This window comes from Equus przewalskii, chromosome 5 (assembly GCF_037783145.1).
Source record: "Equus przewalskii isolate Varuska chromosome 5, EquPr2, whole genome shotgun sequence".
Taxonomy (NCBI): Eukaryota; Metazoa; Chordata; class Mammalia; order Perissodactyla; family Equidae; genus Equus; species Equus przewalskii.
This window is the reverse complement of record NC_091835.1, coordinates 59,623,825-59,643,060: the sequence shown is the minus strand read 5'-3', so window position 1 is coordinate 59,643,060 and position 19,236 is coordinate 59,623,825. Positions and strand designations below refer to the sequence as shown.

The 19,236-nt window shown below is 36.8% G+C and overlaps 1 protein-coding gene across 23 annotated transcripts in view; it reads left to right on the top strand.

Annotated features, from left to right (window-relative positions):
* Positions 1 to 18,953, top strand: part of KIF21A (kinesin family member 21A) — a 147,603-nt gene extending 128,650 nt beyond the window's left edge. For 13 of the 23 annotated variants that reach the window (XM_070619385.1, XM_070619379.1, XM_070619392.1 and 10 more), the window contains 7 exons: positions 3,260 to 3,396; positions 4,970 to 5,150; positions 6,894 to 7,058; positions 9,637 to 9,754; positions 11,192 to 11,362; positions 12,642 to 12,841; positions 17,669 to 18,953. In XM_070619385.1, coding sequence (XP_070475486.1) covers positions 3,260 to 3,396; positions 4,970 to 5,150; positions 6,894 to 7,058; positions 9,637 to 9,754; positions 11,192 to 11,362; positions 12,642 to 12,841; positions 17,669 to 17,762 — 1,066 coding nt within the window. In that variant the 3' untranslated portion in view covers positions 17,763 to 18,953. Of the gene's footprint in view, positions 1 to 3,254; positions 3,397 to 4,969; positions 5,151 to 6,893; positions 7,059 to 9,636; positions 9,755 to 11,191; positions 11,363 to 12,641; positions 12,842 to 17,668 lie in introns of all 23 variants that reach the window. The other 10 variants (XM_070619377.1, XM_070619374.1, XM_070619372.1 and 7 more) reach the window with 1 other exon arrangement.
* Positions 18,954 to 19,236: the final 283 nt, after the last annotated feature.

Sequence of the window (19,236 nt, the reverse complement as noted above, 5' to 3'; positions counted from 1 at the left end):
CACTGATAGGTGATGTTCTTAAAATAACTGTGTTGCAGAATTTCATGTTATGGATTTTTTTTGGACTCTTAATTTCTCTCTCTTCCTCTTTATCGTTTCCTCTTCCCACTTATCGTTTTGTCTCCTCTCTCTTCGTCTTGTTTCCCCTGTTTTATGGCCATCTTGCTGACCCTCCAGAAGGTAGGCGGGGGAGGGAGAGGAAATGAATCTGATTCATAGTATTACAAAACTTTACTGGTTTGCATGGAACAAAAATAAACTTTGTTTGACTTTCAGATTAGGTCTGTTGTACAAGTTTGCGATATTTAACCCTAATTTAAAGAAACCATTTTAAAGTTGTTTTCTATATTTTAGAATATAAAGAGATTAATTTTAATAGAGAAAGAAATACCACAGATGTATGTTTCTAATTTCTATAGTTTTTCTGTTATCTTTGGTATAAGGTAATCTCTATAAAATATTAACCCTAATGCTCTGGATATTTGAGAGCATTTTTCAGCATCTAATTAATAAAATGCTATGTTTAATGTTGAGATGAGTTTTCTTCAGTAGTCTGAATAATCAATGATATTAAAACATAAGAATGAAAAAGAGGCATCTGGCTGTCCACAACTGTGCCATACATAAGTCACTGGATGCAAATATTTACTTTTGTAATATTACAACCTTTGACATGACAGAATTGTGTTGGATGTTATATCACCAGGGAGCATTTGATACATTCTTAGGATAAAGCTGGTAATCTGAAGGAAGGACCTCTTTTGGAGACATAGTATTATATAACCAAGGGTACAGCTTTTTGGACTATATATACATATGTGTTTTCTGTTTGAGAAGTAACAGTAGTAATTGACTCTGCATCAGATGTACCTGTTCAGCATTTGAAGCAATAGTTATAATTTGATGGCTTCAGTTCATAGCTATGAACCTCACCTTAACAGGATTTCAGAATGGCAGATTCAGACTTTTGAGGAGGTTTTGCTCCCATTTCACTTGTAATCTGGTTAAATTCTTAGATTACAAACAAGTTACTGAGCACTAATTTCAAGAATCTCAAATTGACACATGTATGCAAATGAGAGTATTAAACTGTGTACTTATACATCCAGTGATGACAATTCCTAGTATCATTTCTAGTGATGAAGAACTCCTTTCACTTTTTGAAATCATTATAACCAGACCTTAAAAATAAAGTTGGGTATTTTTCCTGAGCCTAAATTAACCTCCTTTAAATTTCTATTCATTGGTCTTTCATCAGCCCTCTGGAGCTATACCAGAATTAATCCAATACATCTTTTTGTGTGTATGTGACAGCTCTTTAAATCTTCAGCCCTTTAACTGCACTATTGCATCCTTCCACCCGTGAATGTTCTTGTATCAGCTCAGCAATTCTAGTTTCATCATCTGTTCCTTATATGACGTAGTCTACATATCCTTTATTCTGTTTCCACTGTTTGGGAAAGTCTCCAGTTTTTCAATGTTCCTCTTAAAATGTGGCATCTAGAACTCAACCCCATTCCAGATGTGGCTTTGGCAGAATGTAGTAGCTCTATTGCTTTCTTTCTCCTGAAATATTTGCTTCTATTGAACAAGTCACTGCAGGAACCATAAATTGTTGAGCCATTGATCTTGTAGTCAGTAAACAAATCTCTTTAGCTTTTTAAACCTAGGCTACTAATAAGCCTCTTTCCTTCTTGAGCATTCTGTTCTTAGACTTAAATTTTATGTTTAAATTTTATCCAGTGATTATTTTAGTGCTCAGTGTGTACTTAAAATAAATGAATTTTGTTTGTCATTTTTCTAGGCCATAGAATACAGTATCCAGCTCTTTAATATATCCGTTTAATAAACATGCCATCTCTGTCTTTAGTGCTGGGGACAGATTGACTTCAGATATTGAAAACCTCCTTTCAGCTTGACAGGAACATTGACTCTTTGGGTGTGGCTCTTCAGCCACCAATGGAGCTACCTTACTAGGCAATTCCATACTTAGCCAGCACATCCACAAAGACAGCATTTGAAAGCCTTATTGTATGCATGCACCTTATTGGAGTCACCATATCTTTTGAATATGATGTTCCCCTAATTTGCTGCCTATTAGCCCTACAAAGAACTTCCCCCATGACATTAGTGAGCTCATGTTCTCTCTTACTGGATGAGCATTTATTTTTAAGTGTTTATAATGATTTGTTTAGTATGAGACTCAACAGGAAGTTTTATCCATCTGTAATTTCTGAAATCCACCTTTTTTTCTGCTTTTTGGAAAATTGGGTCCACATGTTTTATCCCCTTTATTGATGTTCTTAGTGTACCAGCAGGGTTTTGCCTCCACAATAGTATGTACTTTCAAAACCCTATATAATGATTTAAAAAGAGAAATACTTGAATTCATTGAATAAGGCTCCATTGTCAGTTCTAACGTATCTTGGGCTTGCATTTCTTCTTAATCATTTCTGCCCGTTGCGTCTTGAAGATTGTTCTCTTTCATCAAGAAGATGGAAACAGTTTTGTTTTATCCCTGTCTTTGTCCTAATATTATGCCATCTGTTTGGTATAACGGATGCATTTCAACATAATTTTTCTTCCTCCTCTGAGCAGAGATACATCTGACTCATATATTTATCATGTCTTAATTCACTCTCATCTTTAGTCTTCCTGACACAATTATTCCATTTCAGATCCTGTCTGAAACTTCTTTAGGATAGGGACAATGTTTTGATCAACTTTATATTTCCATAGTACATAGCCAGTGGCATAAAGCAGAAACTTCAGAAATATTAAACTTGTAAGAAAGCTCGCTAAAGAGCCTCACTGTTCTTTTAAAGTCTCATTCTTCTTTAATCTTCTTTGAGATTAAGAGTTTGACATAGAGTCCTACTCCAGCATGTCAGTCATATCTTCCAGTTAGCCATCGTCTATGTACTTTCTTATTTGTCAGAATTCACTACACTCAAACAGCTCCGAATATTGCTTCATTAAACTTTGAAGAGAGGAGATTGTTAATAAGAAAATCCAAATGTATAAGCTTTGCTCTTTGCAGAATGCAGCTGCCAGCTGCTACCTAATTAGTTGATGCACTCCATCACCAGTATTACTATTTAATATTTTATCTCTGTTCTTTTGCTTAAGAAAGAGATGAGAGAGCAGTCTGGATTTTATTACTAATTACTTAAAAGACTTCGTAAAGTCAGGGAAAAAAATTAAGTTACTCTCATGATACAGCTACTGAAGTAAATCTTGTTTTTCCCCCACACCTCAGGGGCATAATCAACCCATTTCCTGCTTCAAAAGGAATCAGAGCTTCTCCACTTCAGTGTATTCACATAGCTGAAGGGCATACAAAAGCTGTGCTCTGTGTGGACTCTACTGATGATCTCCTCTTCACTGGATCAAAAGGTGCCAGTAGTTGTTTCACGTGGATATTTAATTTTTTAAAAAAGGATTACATTTTAACAGAGTTTGGGAAAAAAGTCAAGCTGCTTAAGACCCATAAGAATCTGAGAGATAATCTGGTTCAACCCTGAATTATGTAAAATACAAAATCATTGCATAGTTGGGAAGAAAGTAAAACCTTTGTCGATGTTATGTGACTAGAATGTTGAGCAAAGACATCTCTCTTGAGTAACTGAGCACCTAAGGCACGCAAGGGCCTGAACTCAGTAATGCAGGTTGTATACAACTTTATAAAAGGCCCTTACAGTGTACAGAGTAAAGAGAATAAGCTGAGAAGCAGCCATCATTTCTTGAGCACTTACCGTATGTCAGAGACTATGATTGACACTGTACGAATTATGTCTTATTTAATTCTCAAACAACAACCTCAATGAGATACATGTTGCATCCTCATTTTACAGATGAAGAAACTGAGGATTCAAGAAATTAAATATTTTCCTAGACAACCTTAGCTAGTAAGTAGAAGAGCCAGGATTGGAAACCTGGGTGTAGTCGTCCCCCAGCCTTCACTCTTAACCCCATTGGTGCAGTGGCAGGCAACTAGAAATTGACTGTGAATGCTTTGAAGAGTTATTGACTAAGAGTTTTGGGGTTTTAGAAAAGGGAGAGACTTTGCCAAGCTGTGAGAAATAAGGAAGGCTTTGATAAAGAGGTGTTTAGGATGAACCTTACAGGATGGTTGGGATGTTGACAGATAGGGATTGATAACCAAGATTATGGAACAACATAAGCAGAGACATGGAGATAGAAGTAGGGTATGTTTGGAAACTAAGTCCAATTGACTTGAAAAGTAGAATATATGTAAGAGAAGTGGTAGACAGTGAGGCTAGAAAGGTATCAAGGAGACATGTACAGGAAGGAATTTGAGGGGCTAGTAAAAGTTTCTCAGCATTTAGGGATGTTACAAGACTCAGTTTTATCAGCAAACATTTGTTGCTCATTGTCTATGAGGGAAGTATGAGAGTCTAGCTAGAACTTGTGAATTGTGAATAAGGGCAAGCAGTTCCCACTTAAAAAATCTACCCTGTGAAATACACTTTTCTGATGATTCAAGTTCAATTTATCTCTCCAGGATAATTAGATATTCAACATGTCAGAAAAACAAAATAGAATAGTTTTATGATTACGTTTTTGAGTCAAAAATAAAAGCCATCGATCAGTGACCCCTGGAAGAGAAAGCTGTGTGTGTTTATGAGTGTGGAGTGTTGTGAGGAGGCAGGAGTGTGATCGAAGTAGAATGTTTTGAAGAGGCTGATTTGGGGCGGCCATTTTAGATTCAGGGGCGATGTGAAGCGTACCCCAGACATCCTGGCTTTCATCTGATCCTTTGCCCTTGAACCTGCTGGAGAAGGTCAAGGATGGGGTTAGGATGCCTGTTGCAGGTTAATGGAATAATTACTGTTTCCTTATCTCATTTCCTTCTCATAGGAGAAAACTTGTTTAAATAATTTTTATTGTCAAGAGAACCTATTTTAGTTCATGTTGATGGTATTTCCTCTTTTTTTATTTGTTTTAGATCGTACTTGTAAAGTGTGGAATCTGGTGACTGGGCAGGAGATAATGTCACTGGGGGGTCATCCCAACAATGTCGTATCTGTAAAATACTGTAATTATACAAGTCTGGTCTTCACTGTGTCAACATCTTATATTAAGGTGTGGGATATCAGAGATTCAGCAAAGTGCATTCGAACGCTGACGTAAGTAACTTAAAGACTAATAGCGTAAGGGGTAAATAGTTCTTGTTTACAAAATCTAAGAAAAGATAGGACTATGAATGCATTTTTATTTATTTATACCTGTCTACTTCCGAAAGGATGTTAAAGTGTTTGCAATAAGAACACAGATAGGGGCTGGCACAGCAGTTAAGTTCGCACAAGCCGCTTCTCGGCAGCCTGGGGTTTGCCGGTTCAGATCCCGGGTGCGGACATGGCACCACTTGGCAACAGCCATGCTGTGGTAGGCTTCCCACATATAAAGCAGAAGAAGATGGGCATGGATGTTAGCTCAGGGCCAGTCTTCCTCAGCAAAAAGAGGAAGATTGGCGGTGGTTAGCTCAGGACTAATCTTCCTGAAAACAAAAAAGAAAATAACACAGATAAAATAAGGGGAAAAAAAAACTATTGAGAAAATAAGAGAGCCTAGTATTAAGTAGGAGGGGATAAATTATATTTGAATTCATATGTACTTATAAGTATTAAGTACACGTTTCATAGTTTCTCCCTCCCAAATACTCAGATATTACATTTTCACAGTATTTATTACTTGATGTAGTTAAATGATTTACATTACTTGCTTCAAGTGAATACCACTCCTTGCAAAATGGCGGAAATCACCATTGTAGTCAGTTAAGAAGTACTTGTAACCTTTAATTAGCAGGTATGGAGTAATTAAGAGGTTTCTTTAGAACTTTTTTAGAACACTGCTTTGGTGTTAGCACAAATTTCTAATTTCAGTTTTTGTTGGACAATTGGAGAATGAGTTTGTTTTCTCTGTGTGTTATCATATATGTCATTAAACTGTAGAGCACAGAATGATTCTTTTTGCCATAAGATTGATGAACTGTTTTACGTAGTTAAAATTGAGATGAACTCTGTTGGTTTAAATAAGAGAGCATAGGAAAGGCTAATTTTTACTAATTCGTACGTAGAATAGGGATTATTAACCTTTAAGTGCTAATTTGTATTTTGAGAACTACCAATTATTTCTTGTACTGAATACAAGTCTCTTGAGGGAAATTTTTAGAAAAAGAACACTGTGTTTTATGTTAGAAATTTACCAATCCAGTTGACTCTCTATTGATTATAACTTGATATTTTAGAAGTTAGCTAGAAAGTGTTTCAAAATTTAAAAATGTATTTACCATTTAGAATTTATCTGAGGAAATAGAAGTATGTTATATTTATGTCTTTAGTGCATAGTAAATACTCCATGTATGTATGATTGGGTTAAAGTGAACAAAAAACTGAAAATAATTTTAAAAGCCCTTAGTGTCTTTAATTCAAAAGGACAAATCTTATAGATGAAAGGATTATTGGTACGCTTCACCCTCAGGGGACTTCCGGAAGATGCAAGAAAATGAGTGTCCTTCGTGGCACTGTAACATTTGTTGTTTTTTTATCTTTGTCATCTAATCTTTTCTGAATGATATTTTAGTCATCCCTAATTCAGGGCCTTAAATTCCTAGCATTATAATAGACTTTCAAATTAAGAATTTTAAGCCATGGCATCTTCTTTTATTCCCTCACTTACTCACTTATTCATCAAACATTTATAAGTGTCAACTATGTGCCTGTGAGGTGCTTTCCTAGGTTCTGTGCATATGGTGACCGAAAGATACAGATCTTGTTGTCTAGAGCCAGTTTCCTAGGAATTCAAGGAATTCTAAGCTGAACTCATGTGCAGAAATGTGACTTTTTTTGCTTTGTTTTGTTTCTGTTAAGGTCTTCAGGTCAAGTTACCATTGGAGATGCTTGTTCTGCAAGCACCAGCCGGACAGTAGCTATTCCTTCTGGAGAGAACCAGATCAATCAAATTGCACTAAATCCAACTGGGACTTTCCTCTACGCAGCTTCTGGAAATGCTGTCAGAATGTGGGATCTTAAAAGGTAGAATTTTTAAGAAAACATACTTTTCTATGGCAAATACAACTTTCAGACGTTAATAACACATTAGTGCATATGAAATCTAATTTTTATAACCCCAGCAGTTAATGTAAAACCATAGGCTTTTCTATTCAGCCTAACACTCCTAAATGTCTCATCTGTCCTCATTTGCAAACTCTCAATCTTCCTTTCTTTTAATTCCAATTGTGAGGGGAAAAAAGTGTATGAAAGAAAATAGAATTGAAACCTAAGCTTCTCTTAATATTCGTCTACAAGTTGTTGTTTACCAGGAAGAGACCAAGATTCTTATCCTAGTTTCACTAGTGCCTTTGAAAGAATTGCCGTTTGCAACATCATTTAAACATCTTACATCTCAAATTTTTCCATGTATAAACTTAACTACTGTAGACATAAATCCTCACAAAGGTTTTGTGACTATCAAATAAAATATATGTAAAAGATGAAGTATTAAGAAGATAAAGTGGATAAAAAGAAAAAAGATTGAGAAATTGAAATGTTTAAGGCATTATTATGTCTTTGATTTGATTTTGTGTGTGTGTGTGTGTGTGTGTGTGTGTGCATGAGAAAGATTGGTTCTGATCTAACATCTGTTGCCAGTCTTCCTCTTTTTGCTTGAGGAAGGGGGTCCCTGAGCTAGCATCTATCCCAGTCTTCCTCTACTTTGTATATGGGATGCCACCACAGCATGGCTTGATGAGCGGTGTGTAGGTGCATGCTCAGGATCTGAACCTGCGAACCCTGGGCCACTGAAGCAGAGCCCTCGATCTTAACCACTGTGCCACCAGACCAGCCCCTGATTTGATTTTTACTTGCCATGAAGTATGAGCTTTTATCCTTTAGTTGAGTGTTGATTTTACTTCTTTTCTAGTTCTTAAAATTTTGGCAGTAAGAGAATATTCATTTATTAGTTAACAAATATTTATTCAACATCAATTATCGCAGGCACTCCCCCAACGCTGTGGTAGGTACTGGGAATAAAGGCTGAGCAAGACAAGTGTGGTATCCACCTTCTTAGAGTTTGTCTTATAATAGAGGATAAAGGCTATTAAGTAGATAATTACAGGGTACTGAATAAAGTTTGCAATTCAGGTAGTACAGGCTGCTTCCCGTCTAGAAGGGATTTCTCAGTGGTAAATCAAAGGGATCTTTAGTTGGAGAACTTTGAGAATAACTAGTTACAACTTGTAACATTTTAATGCATGACTGAGAAAGTATAATAAACATAATTTATAGATAAATAGATGAAAGAGAAAGAGAGGAACCATAGTCCTAAGTACTGTTTTAGAAGTAAAATGTAGAAAATTGAAAACAGTGCTTAAGAAAATTAGAAAGGAAGTGAGGACTTGGTTGTTCTTGAAGATACTAAAGGTGACTGTTAGGAGCACCATGGAAGAAGATACGCAAAATCATGACTTAAGGGAGAAAAGATATCAGCTTTAGAAAATCTTTACACTTTTTATTTTGCTGAAAAGTTAAATCCTTTGAAACTTGATTGATTTCAGCAACATGATTAAATATAGATTTGTCCTAACAAAGTAACTGGAAATAGTTTTTGAGAAACGGTAATATCCCAGAAGCCAAATACATCTTTGTGTTCTGGCAGCTTGATTTGAGGTAGGACTGTGAAACAAAGGTTCATTGTTACCCCCTGATGATTGACATCAGACGTTTTTCTGTCAGACAGATATATGTCCTGGTCATTTTCATATGTTTATAATAACTGATGAAATGGGCCACCTATTTTCTGATGTACATATACACACATATATGTGTGCACAGATGTATGTATGTATATATGCGTCTACATGTGTAAACATGATGTGTGCATATGTGTATATGTGAGAATATTTGTGTGTGTGTAATAAAATAATCTTACGTTCTCTATATTGTTATCGATTTTGTAGTTATATTCGTGACTTAGTTGTTTAAATCAAATTCCAAATTGGACCTAATGACACCAGTCATACATGTCTATCACATTTTTGGACAGGTAGCAGATTAAGGTTTACCTGTACTTAATTTGGAGTTTTTGGACTTTTGCTGCCTTTTTGTTTATTACCTAAGTGACATTAGTCAGATTTGGAATAACTTCTTTAGATTCTTCCCACTTCCATCATAGAACACATTAGTTTGGCCATTTTTTTTCACTCTAATTTGAACAGAGTTACATAAGATGTGGAGATAAAATTTTTTAAACAGTGAACAATTTTTTTTTTTGATGCAGACGGTTGGCCCTGAGCTAACATCTTTTGCCTATCCTCCCCTTTTTGCTTGAGGAAGACTGGCCCTGAGCTAACATCTGTACCAGTCTTCTTCCATTTTTGTATGTGGGTTGCTGCCACAGCATGGCTTGATGAGTGGTGTAGGTCTGAGCCTGGGATCTGAACCCATGAACCTCTGGCCACTGAAGCAGAGAGCCCCAACCCCAACTACTACGCCACCAACCTGGCCCCCAAAAGTGAACAATTTTATCAAAGAATGTAGATTATTTATGTTGAGGCTTAGGCTCAGCATGCTAAGAAATAGTTTCAAAGAAAATTATTTTTCTTTCTTTTTAAAGGTTTCAATCTACAGGAAAGTTAACGGGACACCTAGGCCCTGTTATGTGCCTTACTGTAGATCAGATTTCCAATGGACAAGATCTAATCATCACTGGCTCCAAGGATCATTACATCAAAGTGTGTATAATAAAGTTGTTGAATGATATTCTTCTATTAAATGATACATTTGAAGTATTCAGACTTGTCCACGGCCTCTTTCTCTTAATCAGTTTTCTTTTTTCCCATTTCTAGCCTTTGCTTTTTCTTCCTGATCTTTTCCTCACTCATAGTTCCCAATTTTATCATTTTATTCAATCATGTATTCTCATTTTTCATAGAAGATAGGTTGGGGGGGATTTGATAATTTTGGCTCAGTCATCCAACTAATGCTTAAGTCTCATTGTTACCATCTTTTGTACTGAGCATATTATGGTCTTCAGATTTTATGAAATTAGCAGATAAGATGAGGAAAGATGCATAGTTTGATTCTGGAAATGTTAACTTTGAAACACTAACAGAGGACATTCTCATGTAGGCCAGCAAGCCATTAGAAAGGCAAGTCCAGAGCTCAAGATAAGTTATGACTAGACATGTAGGTTTGGGAGCCATTCAAAGAGAAGCAGAGGTTCAAGGACTTAGGGTGGATGAGATGGACAAAGGAGAGAAAAGTTGACAGGAGTCAGCCTTGGGAGATACCTGTAAGAACCAATAGGAATAGAAAGAGGATACAGTAAGAAAGAGAGAGAGGAAAAGTGTAAGTACTGTTTCCAGAAACTTTGATTAAGAGGTGAGTAAGGGGTTAGTGACTGGAAAATAGAATGGTTAAAGGACAAGGCTTTTGTATCCAGTAGATTTGAGCATGTTTATATGCTTAGGAAATGGACTCAGTGGAGAGAGAAAGCATGAGGAGAAGAGTAAAGTGGTGGCAAGTGATGAAGCTGGGAGGAGGAGTTAGAATCAGATCAAAGATGTGAACCTTGGGGAGAAGTAAGGATGCTTTAGCATCTGAAAAGAAGGGAAGGGAAGAGAAACTTTGAAGATAAAAAGAAAACTTTGGAATGGAGGGGCAGGTCCAAAAAAGTTTACTTTTGATCAAGGTAGCCTTTTCAGGGAAGCACAAGGGCATCGGCGGGAAGAGATGAGGGCAACTGAGGAAAGTGAAAAGGTTTTGAATAGCAACTTTGGGGAATTTGAGATGACCACCAGGATTGCAGAGCTACCTAATGGTAATTAAATAGCAATCATTTCATTTATTTGAATTTCAACTGGATTGATTTGTAGTATTTTTATTATTGAACATATCATTTGCACACTCATACATGGTTTGCCTTTCTTAAAAAATTGGTTGCCTTTCTTAAAAGCCTACAGACGTGTAAGCATGTGACACATAAGCAAAAATAGTGTGAGGATAGGGCTCAGATTCACCCTGAGTCATGCATACCAGGTTGATTTATTTAACTTAGTAAAATATCGTAGTAAAGCAAATCATGTCTGATTAATATACATGTGTATGTGTTTTATGAATGAACACATTTAAGTTAAATAGGATGACTGCTTTCTTTCTGCCTTTTTTAGATGTTTGATGTAACTGAAGGAGCTCTTGGAACTGTGAGTCCCACACACAATTTTGAACCCCCTCATTATGATGGCATCGAGGCACTAACCATACAAGGGGACAACCTGTTTAGTGGGTCCAGAGACAATGGAATCAAGAAATGGGACTTAGCGCAAAAAGACCTTCTACAGGTAGGTAATGCAAAACCTTTTCATGGGATGGAAGGCCACTTAGTAGTCTATTTAAGAACTTGAAGAGCGTCTATGTAGATTTTTACTGTTTAGGAATAATATTAATCAGAACTTCCTCTTAAGGAATGTTTCATCATCACCCACTAGAGTTCCTAATTAGGAGAAATCAATGTTGAACATTTAATAATCCCTTGTAGATAAGAGGAGAATAGACACTGATAAGAGTTGAAAGATCTGGGATTGCTCCTTGCATGTGTTCATGAAATAAAATCAGTCTTGGAGCAGAGCAGTTACACTTCCTCGTTTTGTTTTGTGTTTGTTTTATGTCCACATATTCTATAGAGTACCACGTTTAGCTAAACTCAAGAGTAGTGTAAGTGATTTCTCATCTGCAAGAGTGTTTTCATGCATCCAGAATTGGTGATTCTCTCATTTCCTACAGAATGATAGTTGGGTTGAAGTGTTGTGTCAATATAATCAAATATTGGTGTTTTTCCCTAATTCCCAGGAGAAAAAATTAGTTAACAGATGGAATTATTCTCACTTTCAAGCTTTTCCTTATATGTGTCTGAGTGTGTGTGTATTGCACTTGCTACCAATTTCCCGCTTGCAACCAGTTGAAAACAAAATGAATAAGTAGCAGGAATATTAATAGAAAAAGCTTGGCAACAGATGTGTATATTGCATTCAAAGCTTTTCTTTTATAGAAATACATTCATGTTGTGACTTTTATGTTGTGCATATAAATACCTTTATGCATAAAATATAGTCATGTAGTATGATAATTCTTGTTTGCTCTTTATGAAATATATAGGTTAGCTCTGGTCTCCTACAAAAGCTTAAGGCTTCTATGTTCTCTACCAAAGGTTTGAGGCAGTCATTTTATGAGGCATTTCTTATAGTCCACATACTCAGTTGTAGTTTTCAAACTTACATTCAGTACGTTTTGGAGAAAGGTGTGCCTATGAAGAGAAGGTGATGTTTGAAAAATTCTGTACACTTTCCAGGTCTTTCAGATTCTAAAGATTTTTAACATTATAGGCCTTTAATACTGATAAAACTGATGATAATTAGTGAGGCAAAATGGGGAGAAAATTACAGATTTATTTCTTTAAATCACTAAGAGCGATTGCAAAGGAAATGATTTTTTCAGTTTCCAGGCCATTCAGTGTTCCAAGTATTGTTTTATATTAAAAAAATGCTTATAACTTATTTTGGTGTGAAAATGTCTGTTTGGAAGGCTCCCCTTAAGCTGCTGATTTCTCTTTTTTTCTCTCAGCAAGTTCCAAATGCACATAAGGATTGGGTGTGTGCCCTCGGAGTGGTGCCAGGTCACCCAGTTTTGCTCAGTGGCTGCAGAGGGGGCATTTTGAAACTCTGGAACATGGATACTTTTGTGCCAGTCGGAGAGATGAAGGGCCATGATAGTCCTATCAATGCCATATGTGTTAATTCCACCCACATTTTTACTGCAGCTGAGTAAGTTTTTCCTATTTGATTTTTCTCTGTCTTGGTTACTTGTGTTCAGATTTAATAAGTATGCTAAGTTGTAAATATCTGGAAATATAGAACATATGAAATCCTTCTTTTGTTATAGTCCTTCTAATGTCTGTTTAAGATGTCTCATTTATTTTTCCTGTCTACACTGTGGGCTCCCCAGTTTATATGACAATAGTGTTACCCCTGTATTAGCACTAGGCTTATAATGGAAAGTCTGCTGCCAGATCTACCTCTGGGGATTTTAATTTTTAAAAAAATCATTCATAGACGACTAATTTCTAAAGATTTTTTTTTTCCCAGAAAGGTGACATACTTGCAATTCTTCACATTTAGAACAAATTATTTAAAAAAATCTCTTGGTACCCCTTCCACCTCCCTTTAAAGTATAAGTACATAGTAGTATATCCACTTCCTCCCTCTTAGGATGGCTAGATTGATTGATCCATTGTTCATGTATTCATTCATGATGAATCTCCTATGTGCCGGGCACTGTTCCAGACTCTTGGGAATAGAGCAGTAAACAAAAACAGATCCAAACCCCAGTTTACCTTCTAAGGAGAAGACAAGAAAATAAATAAGTAAAATCTGTTAGATGGTGATAGGTGCTGTGGAGAAAAATAAAACAGGGAAGGGGGATGAGAGTATCATGGGGTGGGGTTACATAATAGGGTGTCAGCAAAGGCCTCACTGAGAAAGTGACTTTAAGAAGCTGCTTGAAGGAGGTAGAGAGATGTTGGGACTTTACTTTGGAAAGGAAAGCACATACACTGTAATGTAAGGCACTGGTCTCATTCAGTTAACATGTAATTTCTCATGAATATCTATCTTGAAAATCTCCTTATGTCGTTTGTGCACCAGTTATGTTACTTAATTTGGGCACTTTCTTGATTCCTTCTATCCTAATTGCATGAATATCTTGATTTTATTTTGAAACCTTGGCTATATTTCTGTGGCATCTCTTATTATTGGTGCTGTTTTCATTGAGTCCTTCTTTTCGTTTAGATTTACTTTCCTTCATCTCTAAAGTACATCAAAGCTGACATATTTTGTGTTTTTCTAATGTGCTTACCTTTGATGCTTCATTGATGCTATTTCCAAGACGCCTTACTTTCTTAAGAGTTACCACTTTTGTTTATTCCCTTGGAAACTTGTGTCCTTGATAATTTACTGGAAATAACTTAGTACCCCTCAAAGCTGTGGGACACTCAATATAAGACTATAAAAGTATTGTGTATCACTGAGGTCTGGTGCGTGAGCTATGATTCGCTATATTTACCTCTCTTCCATGATACAGTTTTATTTTTGAAGAACTGAACTTTTTCTCAGTTTACCCATGGTGCGTTAGATACAAATGTATTTAGTATGTAACTTAAAAATCAGGAAAAAAGCTAATAATATCAGAAGGCCTATTTTCAAATTAGATCTACTTATTTAACAAACATTTATATAGGGCCTAGTATCTGCCAGGCATTGTTCTAGGTGCTTCCCCGTCATTAACTCATTTGGTCTTTATAAGAACTGTAGAAGGTAAGTGTTATAGTAGTCCCGATTTTACAGGCCGGGAAACTGAAACACTTCATAACTTAAAGTCCTTGTATGGTAATTCCATCATATCTGATATTTCTGGATCTGTTGTCACTCGTTGATTTTTCTTGTGATTATGGGTCTCATTTTTTCTGCTTCTTTTAGGTCAGGAATGTTTTCTTGAACGGTGAACCTTATAATGTTGTGTTTTGAGTGTCTGAATTTTATTTTATTCCTTTAAAGAGTGTTGGGCTTTGTCAGGCAGTTAAGTTACTTGTGGTTCAGCTTCATCTTTTTGAGACTTGTTTTTAACTCTTGGATTTCTATTGAATATCCTGGGTGTTTGATGATCTCTCTCTACTTTCCTGGTCAGAACTTGAACATTTCGTAACCCTCTGTGAACTCTGGGAATTGTTGTTTTTTGTCTGGCCCTTAGTCTTACTCTACTCATGTGAAGCTCAGCATTCAGTCAAAGAGGTATCCAGTGTAGATTTGTGGAGTTCTCTTCCCATAGCTCTCGAGTTCTTTCTGCATAGCTCTCTCCTCTTCTTTACTCGGTTCTGCAAATTCCACCTACTTCACAATTCCCAGATTTTTACTTCTATCTCTTCAACTCAGTGATTCTGTTTGGGTTCCCCCTCCCTGTGCTATAGTCTGGAAAGTGCTTCTGGACTGAAAGCCAGGGCTATCACAGAGCTCACCTTCTCTGTTGTCCCTTTTCTCAGGGATCACAGCCCTGCACTGCCCATTGCCCAGTGTCTGAAAACAGTTGTTCCATATATATTGTCAAATTTTCACTTTGTTTACAGCAGGAGAACGAACCTGGCACAATTGACTCTGTCACGGCCAGTACTGGCAGTTCAATCATCTCATCTTTCTTCTCTTGCAACTCCAGTAACCTCTTTGCTGGTCCTTGAACATACCAAGTTCACGCCTGCCTTAGGAGTGACATTTGCCCTGGCTGCTCCCTGTGCCTGGAATGCTTTGCCCTCAGAGATCCTGACCTTCTTCTATGTCTTTCCTTGCCATTTGTTTTAAAATACGGTCTCTCCTATCACCTAGCACTCCTGATCCACTTCACCACGCTCTGTCTTTACTTTTTCTATAGCTTTTATCACCTTCTAATAAACTTTATAATTTAGTTATTTATTATAGTTTATTGTCTGTCTCTTCTTGCTGGAATATATCATCTGCAAAGGCAGGAGGTTTTGTTTTTAATTTTTATTTATTTATTTGAAAAAATGTATCCCAAACATCTGGAATAGTGCCTGGCACATAGCAGGTTCTCAATAAACATTTGTTGAATGGATGGTTGAATGAATAAATGCAGTGGATGAAAGGGAGAGATGAATGAACATATCCCCTTGCTGTTATCAATGGACATGTGCTCTGTGGGTTGGTGAGAAGACTATTGATTAAACACCTGGATTCTAGGCTCAGCTCTGCCCTCTACTGTGTTACATTGGACAAGTCACTAAACTTTTTATCCTTGAAATGGACTACATAATCTCTGAAGTGCCTTTTAACTATAAAATTCTATGGAAACTCTCATTCTTTTGGCTTTGGGTTTATTAGGAAATTGGAGAAAAGCAACATTTCCTTTAAGCCGTGAGAAACATGGTAAGAAATGTGTTGATAACTGGTCCCCAGGATCCACATGCTGGGTGAACAGAAGCAAGTTTCCTCAAAAACATTTTTTTTTTTTGAGGAAGATTAGCCCTGAGCTACCATCTGCTGCCAATCCTCCTCTTTTTGCTAAGCAAGACTGGCCTTGTGCTAACATCTGTGCCCATCTTCCTCTACTTTATATGTGGGATGCCTACCACAGCATGGCTCGATAAGTTGTGTGTAGGTCTGCACCAGGGATCCAAACCAGCAAACCCCGGGCTGCCAAAGCAGAGTGCACCAACTTAACCGCCAAGCCACCAGGCCTGTCCCTCAACTAAACTTATTTTTAAAAATAAGTTCAGATAACATCCGTCAACATTAGCAAAGAATTAGTAGTTCAAGAAACTTACAGACTAAAGAAATAATCATGTAAAATTTAATGAGGTTACTACATTACAAGTAAGGTTAATCAATTTTTCCTTATTGTCAACGACTTTTTTCTTGCAATGTTCTTAACAAGAAAAGCCAAAGAGGGGCCGGCCCTGTGGCCAAGTGGTTAAGTTCGTGCGCTCGGCTTCGGCGGCCCAGGGTTTCACCAGTTCAGATCCTGGGTGTGGACATGGCACCACTCATCAAGCCATGCTGAGGCAGTGTCCCACATGTCTGTACCCGGGATCCCAGCCGGCGAACCCCAGACCGCTGAAGCGGAATGAGCGAACTTAACTGCTATGCCACTGGGCCAGCCCCAGAAACACTTTTAATCTTCTGTATTCTATGATAAATGGAGTATTAGTCCACCTCTCCATAGCCTCCTGCTTTTTCTGTGGACTTATGCTGATCTCAGATGAGATAATTCTTCCTTGCTGTTGCCAGATTCACCAATTCCCCAGAATCCCAGCCCCAGCCCCCTCCCTTCCCACAGGCCTCACTGTGACCTTACTCAGGGCTGTTGTGCCTGAAGTCTTCTGACCATGTCATATCACATGTTGTTTTCGGAAATAATGAGTGCAGATCCAGTGTAGTGGTTAAGAGATGGGGCGCTGGGACCAGACTGCCTAGGTTCAAATCTTGGCTCTATCAGTTCCTTTTTGATCTTAGGCAAATTACTTAACCTCCCTGGGCCTCAATTTGTGCATCAATAAAAAGGGGATAATAGGGGCCGGCCCCGTGGCCGAGTGGTTAAATTCGCAGGATCCACTGCAGCAGCCCAGTGTTTCGCCAGTTCGGATCCTGGGCACAGACATGGCACCGCTCATCAAGCCATGCTGAGGCGGCGTCCCACATGCCACAACTAGAAGGACCCATAACTAAGAATATACAACTATGTTCCTGGGGGCTTTGGGGGAGAAAAAGGAAAAAATAAAATCTTTAAAAAAAAAGGTGATAATAGCATTACCTATCTCGTATGGTAGGTAAAGAGAATTAAATGCATTAATGTATGTAAAGGGCACATGGTAACAATGCCTGGCACATAGTTAGCCCTTGATAATATGAGCTATTTTTAATATCATTTTGTGGGTACCTGTTTGCTATACTTATGGGGCAGTGTATATTTTTACTTACATCTATTAAAGACCTCTTCAGAAATTGTTTCCATTATAAGTAATTCTAAGAGCTATTTGTTTATCTTTCTGCCTCTTTTCACATGTTCATTTTTAATTTATTGTTTTGTAGTGATCGAACAGTGAGAATCTGGAAGGCTCGCAATTTGCAAGATGGGCAGGTCTCTGACACAGGAGATCTGGGGGAAGATACGGCCAGTAGTTAACCATGAATGAAGACAGTCATAAACGGAATACTGTGATTATACTCATATGTCCTTGATGGAAAATGTTGCCCTGCATTTATTAGGCAAAAACTTATGAATGGTATTAACTGGAAAATATACCTGAATCCAACTGCTGAATATAAATGGTATTCTAATAAAATTGTGTACTATCCTGTGTGCTTAATTTTAATATCTATCAATACATATATATCCTATAATTGATATACTGCTTGATTCGCACTTTTATTGTAGCTGGAGGTTTTTGTGCCTGGCTATAAAAAACACCTTCAAATTATTTGAATTAGAAGATGTCTGCTTTTGTGACAGCCAGAAAATACACCTGTTAATGCAGTCCACTGTTAACTCATTCATATAGTCTGTTCAGATGATTTACATATTTAAACATATTGGGAATGTTAGTCAAATTGTGGTTCATTTGTCTGGTATTTATATCTATCTATGGAGAGTTCCCAAATTTCAAAGCTCTTTTAATGTAATGGGAAAAAAAAGGATATGAGAATATTATTGATGATTTTTCATGAGGTGGAATTGACCTGAATCTACTAACAAAGAATATTAAACAGTTTGTGTTAAATGTTGATGTTTACTTGTATTGACCAAAGTTTTGCAGCTGTGTTATATTCCGTGCTCAGGACTAAAATGCTGTCAAGTTGTTTTATTAGTGCTGTGCATACATTCTGTGATGGGAAACATTTTTGATGTCCTAACAGAAATATATTTTGGTCTATTTTCCTATGGAGTTGTTTCTATTATCACCTTTTAATTTCATTTTTATTTAATAGTAGTATTTCCTTCCCCTTTTATCTAATTTTTTTATATGCTGCTACGTATATTTTAAATACACTATGTTTGCAAACTTTGGTAGCTATGATGAAAACTGTATCCTCTGCAGTGGGAAAAGTTATGTAAATAGGTAGATTGTAAAGAGAGAATGTCTTATGTTGTAGCTGTATGAATTTTTCAGTGCTGTAGATTGGATTTTGCAAAAGGATGTATAATTTATCTGTCTGCTCAGAATATTAATTTGTAAATTCTGCAAGTTTAATTTTTATGTAGATGGTATAACATTTGAAAATATTGTCTCGTGATTTTTTTTTTTTTTCCCTTGAAAATATTTGCTTGTAAATGAAAGCTTAGCTAAGGCTTAAATAAACGTGTTGCTAGGAATTATTTTTATTCTATTGTTCTTTTTCTAACTGTCTGAAAATGGCCGGTGTTTGTAAAACTATATCTGTGTGTGATACAACCAGAGGCTTTGTTTTTTAGCTAGCACTTCAAGTGCGATTCTTTCTTTGCCTACTAGACATGAAATATTCTTGAAAAGCTTAAACCATAACCTAATCTTGATGAACCAAGGAAACTCACTATTTAAAGGAATTAAATTAAACCATATAATTTAGGAATTTGAACATAGATGGTAAAACAAATAAAAAATTATTCCCGTCAATGTTGG